This window comes from Vespa mandarinia, chromosome 10 (assembly GCF_050613455.1).
Source record: "Vespa mandarinia isolate Hongniang chromosome 10, ASM5061345v1, whole genome shotgun sequence".
Lineage (NCBI taxonomy): Eukaryota > Metazoa > Arthropoda > Insecta > Hymenoptera > Vespidae > Vespa > Vespa mandarinia.
Genome location: NC_140819.1, coordinates 8,153,627 through 8,160,512, shown reverse-complemented (window position 1 = coordinate 8,160,512; position 6,886 = coordinate 8,153,627). Strand labels below are relative to the sequence as shown.

Genomic DNA, 6,886 nt, shown 5'->3' with positions numbered 1-6,886 from the left:
GATTCTGATGGTGAAAATGAGATTCGTGAGTATGTTTCATTGAACAATTTTTTCTTTCCTTTTCTTCTTTTTTGCAAACATCCGCGTTTTGATCGTTTCTTTTTGGTACTTGCGTCACTTGAATTTAAATAAAAATCGACACTCTTTTCTTTTCTGTTTTTGTTTTTCTTAATGCCGTAAATCGAGCTTCGAAAAAGTGTCATTTCATTTGTGTGAATTCGATCGAATAATAATAATAATAATAATCGTAATTATTATTAATATTCGAATAGGTTTGATCGCGCCATCGCGATAATATAATCGTAATCGAAGATCACGAAAATCGATCACGGTGTAAAAGATCCATGACAATCGTAATTTAATAATCGTTTGTCATATCGATACGATCGAATTTTTCTTCGGGGATAAATCGATACTTCGTTTTTCTTTTCTTTTCTTGTTTTCTGTTTTTTTGCTTTCTTTTTTTTTTCTTTTCACTTTTTATTAAATGGCGAGACAGAGACAATGAGAAAGAGAGGGAAGGAATGCGCATATGCGTGACCGTGTGTTTATGCATGTGTCTGTAGTGAACGATTTTTTTTTTTTTTTTCGTGCAAATGATCCCTTGGATTTGATCGATTATAAAAAAATTTCAACCATTTTATAGCATATACTCGACTTACAAGGTATTGTTATTTCCTTTGTTTTTTTTTCCTTTCTTTTCTTCTTTCTTTCTTTCTTTTTTCGCTATTTACACATTATTTACAGCTTAGCGATTAATTAATTGATTAATTAATTAATTAATCAATTAGTTTCTTTTTTGTCTTCTTCTTCTTTTTTTTTTTTTGTTTTCTCTCATCTCTCATTTTCTTTCTAAAATATCTAAAATCTAAGTGCATGCCTCTCTCTTTTTCAAACGCTCAGCTCGTATTTGTGAGTTATGCTCTTCCGGGACGGGTATCTAGATACGAGGAAATTACTTTTTTACATTCGTGAATACGTGAAAATCGACGATCCTTGGATCTCGTTGGATGGGATTTATTCGATCTAGAATTTGAGATCTAGATTACTCGTCTCGGAAAGTATTATATTTTCCGTCGTCGTTCGCGAAAAAAAAACATTGTCGTACTTAATTATAACGAGTAAGTACTTACATGTCTCATTATCATAGAAAAACGTGTGCGCTTTTTTTCTTTTTTCATTTTTTCCCTTTTTTCTTTCCTTTTCTTTTACCTCCCTCCCACCCTCATTATATTTCTTTATTATTTTCTAGCGATTTAGTGCGAAGTTTTAAGTTCGTCATTCGATTTTCCTCGTTTTCTTTTAAGCAAGAGAAAGAGAGAAAGAGAGAATACTCGCGCGATCCTTCGAAAATCGATCAGTAGATCGGATTTCTTTCGTTTTCTCGAGTTTTTCCGTTCGCTGGACGATTCGTTAGTTTCAGGTAACTTTTTCATCAGGTGTTTTTACGCTCGGTGCATCGCCTTCTTTGCACTTAAGGCGATTAAAATTTAAATGAAAAAAGAAAAAAGAAAAAGAAAAGAAAAATAGAACCAAAGTAAATAGAAGAAGAAGAAGAAGAAGAAGAAGAAGAAGAAGAAGAAGAAGAAAGAAAAAGAAAAAAAAAGGAAAAAAAAAAAAAAAAAGAAAAGAACTTGTGTCGATCGTCCCCCCTCCCTTCCCCCATATTTTCTCTTCTAACTCTCTCAGGGAAAATTCTCTATCGATCGTTCGCGACGATAAAATGAGAATTACGAGAAAACATTTTTTTTATAATGTATATATATATATATACATATATATATGTATATATATATATATACATACATAATAAGTATTGGCGATGTTTCTCTTAATGGCAGTAATTATGAAAATCGATATCGGTCCGTCCTAACAAATGTTAATTATTTACAATCCTGTGTTAACAATGTACCGTTTGGCATGGATACACGAAAATGTTCTCTTACAATTACTTCATCTCATTCTTGTTAGGTTCGAACCGCGCTTTATATGTACGTTTACGTACTCTTACTTACGTACATACGTATGTATAATTGTATAATATATAATGTATAATGTATATATTATATATGTATATGTATACTTTGAAACGTCGTAAAATTTGATGGCTTCAACTTGCGTTATGTTTTTTCGCTCTCTCTCTCTCTCTCTCTCTCTCTCTCTCTTTCTCCCCCTTACCCCCTTCTCTCTCAATCTCTCTCTTTTTCTTTCGAGATATTTTCGAGAATCTCACTCGAATGTTTTTCAACTTTCACGAACGAGTTACGATTGTTTCTTTCTCTTTGAATTCTTTGTCAACGATTAACAAAACGCGAAGTTGAGAGTTTCACGACGAATCATTCTTCGACGCGTAATGTCACATTCGTCAGCATAGGGCGAATGTCAGTTCACTCTTATCAGGCATAACTAACAATTATTATAAATATCATAAACCACAATACAGTAATTTTATCATACATATGTTTCCTTATGCGTTTAATGTGTGTGTGTGTGTGTGTTTTTTTTTTATAATCGTGTGCGCATTCACATATTACATCGTCGTATGTATAATGTTCTTTTATGTATATCTTTCTGTTTTAATGTGTGCATATGTGAGTGAGCGAGCGAGAGTGTGTGTGTGTATGAATAGCTAAAAAAAAAAAAATTTATGAACGACGACTCACTGTGACATCGACCACGAAACTACGGTATTGAACAACGGTAGTGAACGTTCGTTCAATTTGTCTACAACTATCAGCTTTAGAATTCGTATGCTTTACTTGTTCTTACCGTACTATAATCGGTTATCTTTATTCTAATGCTTCCTTCGCGCATTGCATCCGATTCGTCCTTTCTCTTTTTCTCTCTCTTCTTTCTTTCTTATAAAATACAAGAACAAGGAATAAGTTATTATATTGCACCGCGATTATCATATTTTAACTTGAGAGATTTTATTAATATCGAAAATCGTATCCTTTTTATTTTCTTTCTTCTTCTTATTTTTCTTTTTCTTTTTCTTTAATCGTAAAAGGAATATAGGAAAATCGCGGTGCAATTAGTTATTCTTGTCTCGATTATTTTCTTAAAACGTACGATATACGTAATATGTATGCTTGCATCGTATGTATGTATGTATTTATTTATTTATTTATTTATTTATTTATGTATAATTCGTACAAACGGATACGTCCCTAAACGTTTATGAGAATAATCGGATACAGTTGAAATAAATTACACCCTATGTGTTCGTGTACAATTACAACGAGCTAGCTAAGTCGTGTTACACAATATTAATTTATTTCTAATATATATATATATATATATATATATATATATATATATATTTTATTTCTCGTGTGTCGCGCGTGTGTTTCGGCGTATAAAACATAATAATCATTAACGTTGAAGTCCGTTTATCATTATCGCTTCGTCCTCTCGTCGGATTCTCAAAAGCGCCTCCTCTCATCGTAAATCATTTCTCGGGGAGACGTCGAGAACAATTGGTAGAGCGAGATGACACTTGTGGGCTCGCTAATATAATACTATAGTACCGTTTAAAGTAGCTCGCTGTTAATTTACTCGAATAATTAAGTGGCAGCTTCGTATTAACGCATTACACGAGCACGCTACATATAAGTAATAACACGTTGCTCTTTCTCACCTTCTCTTCTCTCTTTTTTCATGTAATTATTACTAGTTGAATAATTTCTTTTTTTTTTCCATCATTCTTCATCTTCTTCTTTCTTTCTTTTTTTTTTCTTTTTTATCTTTCCTTTTCTTATATTTTCTTTAAATCATCGCTGTCATACGTACCTCGCGAGAAAAGTGGAAAAATTCCATTCGATGGATGATGATGGATCCTGTGGATCGATGGATCAAATGTCCTTGGAAATGGAAGAGTATAAAATGAAAGAAATGAGTGAAGTGAGTGAGTAACTGTGTTAATGAATGACAGAGATAGATAGATAGATAGATAGATAGATAGATAGATAGATAGAGAGAGAGAAAAAGGAAGAGATAGACAGAGAGAGAGAGAGAGAGAGAGAGAGAGAAAAAGTTCACACGTGCGGATGTGTTTGTTTCTCTCGCGTATGGATGTTAGTCACTTAAAAACATTGCACAGATTATCGTCGTTTCGTTCGACGATAAATCGAGCCCTATCGCCGTAAAAAATGGTGGAGACCGAGGATCAGGTTGAAAGATATTTCGGAGACTCCTAAAAGATCAGGAAGGATAATCGACGAAGTCTACCGAAGTCTACGTCGTCGGCCCTTTAGTTTTTCTCTACGGTGCAGGGCTCGGGCATGGACTACTGGGGTGGACACTTTACCACTGTCGTCGTTGCGAATTCACTGAATTTCTTGTCGATCGGGACACGATCGTCATACAACGTTGGCGCTTGTAATATAATTCCGGCTGTACCGACCAGAACGGCCAGTGTGAAGATCCAAAGAAATAATCTGTCTAGGACCATCGCCACGTATTTCCAATCCTCCTTAACCTGTCGAATATGAAATTATATTTTGTGAGGATTTTTCTTTTTTTTCTTTTTTTTTTTTCTTTTTTTAGGATACTTTCATGTGGTAGCTGCGATAGAAGTTGTAAGAGCGTCGATCAGTGTGACGTTAAAAGTAAAGCTGCTCCTTGTTATTTAATTGATCATACAGTAAACATCATAGCTCTGCACGTAGCTACAATGTAAATAATTTCATTGTAAAACAATATTTAATATTTCTTACGCTCCGTTCTTCGTCATCGTTATTTTTATCATTCGTTACAGCTTCCAACATAAACGTATCCATTAAAATGTTATACTTCGAATTACATTGGTACATTTGATTTTTATATTAATGCGAATTAAAGTTTTGCAATAGTATTATTTAATTTATCGTTATGATTTAAGTTTTACTTCTATTAAAAGTATTCTTGCGATCGATAGATGCGATCGTTTCACCTTGGTTGAATCCTCCAACATTTTCGTATGTTCAGCGATGAATCGGACGCATATGCAGGATCTATGAATTTCCGGGGGACAACGTGAATGCGAAAAAGCCGGTGGATTTCTTAATACTGGACTTTTAACTTCCTCGATTCCTCCCTCGCCAGGTACCGAAAGATCCTCGCACTCGCCACGAATAGGAAGGGGCGGTAAAGGTGGTCCATGGATCAGGCAGCTTCCACCGAATCTCGCACCGTCCGTTAGACTTTTTTTTTATTTTTTTTTTTATTTATTTTTTTTTTTTTTTTTCATTTTTTTTTTTCATCAATTTTTTATTTTTGTTATTTTTTTATTTTTTTCGTTCCCCAAGAAACAATAAAAAAACCAAAAAAACACAAGATATTTTATTAGCATCCTTATTTTAATAATCTACGTTCATAATGAAACTAAGACAATTGACCTAACATATACGAATTATCATCTATTAGAAAGGACGACGTTTATTGGTCCTTCGTAAGTAATTAATTATCGTTTAATCTGATAATCGTTCCTTCGTTAAACTTTATAGTGGCAATATATATCGTTATTCAATAAAGCTTAATAGATTTTATCGATTAGCGATGCATTTCAATATAAATTAAAGAAGGTATCGCATGAAAATTGGTGAAAAATTTCGCGAATCGATAAACCGTTGTTCTCTCTATCGATCGATATTATTTGGTCATCGATCGATACATCTATCCCGTTTGCTTGGCCCTTCTTTTTTTTTTTTCCTAATCAATTTCATTCCCAGTGCAAGCTCTCTAACGGTGTAGATAGTGAAAGTGATGTGCACTTTTTTTCTTTCTTTTTTTTTCCTTTTTTTTTGTTTTGTTTTTTCTTTTCTTTTCTTTTCTTTTCTTGAAACAAGGCAAAAAAATCCCGCGAGAAAAGAGTGCACGAGTGATGCGTCTTATTTTCGTTTATTAAAAGAAATATTTAATTAGTAGTTTTCTTTTTTTTCTTTCTTTCTTTTTTTTTTTTTTTTTTTTTTTTTTAATTCGATCGATTATTACGCATCATTAATGAATATTGCAAGCGTTCATATTTTTTTATCGACGCGTTCGTTACTGTCTACTTCTCGTCATGCATATACGCTATAATTACGTGGATTCTCTTGGAAATTTTTTCGACAGGAAATTTTTTTACCTCTTTTTTCTCGTCTTCTTTTTTTTCTCTTTTTTTTTTTTTCAAATTTTATCAAATATTTTCAGGCAATTACCGAAAATTCTAATAATAGATTATTAGAACAATAAATGTATCAATTGGAGAGTTTCATAATTACGAATTATTTTCAAATGAATATAATCTATAAGTAAAATATTCGATACGAAATAAGAATTTATGATTGGCAAAGGGGAAAAAGTGTCGATAGTGTAGATCTTAAGAGGTAGAAATTCTTTTTCATCCCTTTTTCTTCGCTCCGAATCGAGTTTCTCCGAACGTCGTAAAAGTTTGAAAACGCGTTACAGCTTTTTCTTTTTTCTTTTTTTTTTTTTTCTCTCTTCACCGTAGCAGCAATATCACATCGGCAACGAGAGACTCCCCTACGTAGAGAAACTCAGTTCTCAGGTTAAATTCAAGTCTGAACTTGGCTCACATTGGAAACTCGTAACTTCGTTAAGCTATTGACTCTTCGATTATTAAGTTTCCTTGGATATATCGAGCTTCGCGTAAACTGCTTTATACTCGGGATAATCATTTCAATAGGAAAGAAATTAACAAAGTTAATAGAGATACTCTGAGAGAAGGTCAAATTGATAGGATATAAAAGAGAAAGAGAGAGAGAGAGAGAGAGAGATTCTCTAGTCTTTCGATCGACTACTACTTAATAGCATTCGCATAGTTAATCGAATTCGTTTGGTTGCTAGCTCGATTTTCTCGGTGCTACGAAATTTTGAAAACTACTTTTATTTCGACGAGAGCGTG

The 6,886-nt window shown here is 33.2% G+C and overlaps 1 protein-coding gene across 4 annotated transcripts in view; it reads right to left on the bottom strand.

Moving 5' to 3' along the window:
* Nucleotides 1–1,693: 1,693 nt before the first annotated feature.
* nAChRalpha4 (nicotinic acetylcholine receptor alpha4) overlaps nucleotides 1,694–6,886 on the bottom strand; it is a 135,930-nt gene continuing 130,737 nt past the window's right edge. For all 4 annotated transcript variants that reach the window (XM_085659630.1, XM_035875312.2, XM_085659632.1 and 1 more), the window contains 2 exons: nucleotides 4,934–5,183; nucleotides 1,694–4,480 (listed from right to left, as the gene is read on the bottom strand). In XM_085659630.1, coding sequence (XP_085515756.1) covers nucleotides 4,289–4,480; nucleotides 4,934–5,183 — 442 coding nt within the window. In that variant the 3' untranslated portion in view covers nucleotides 1,694–4,288. The remainder of the gene's footprint in view (nucleotides 4,481–4,933; nucleotides 5,184–6,886) is intronic.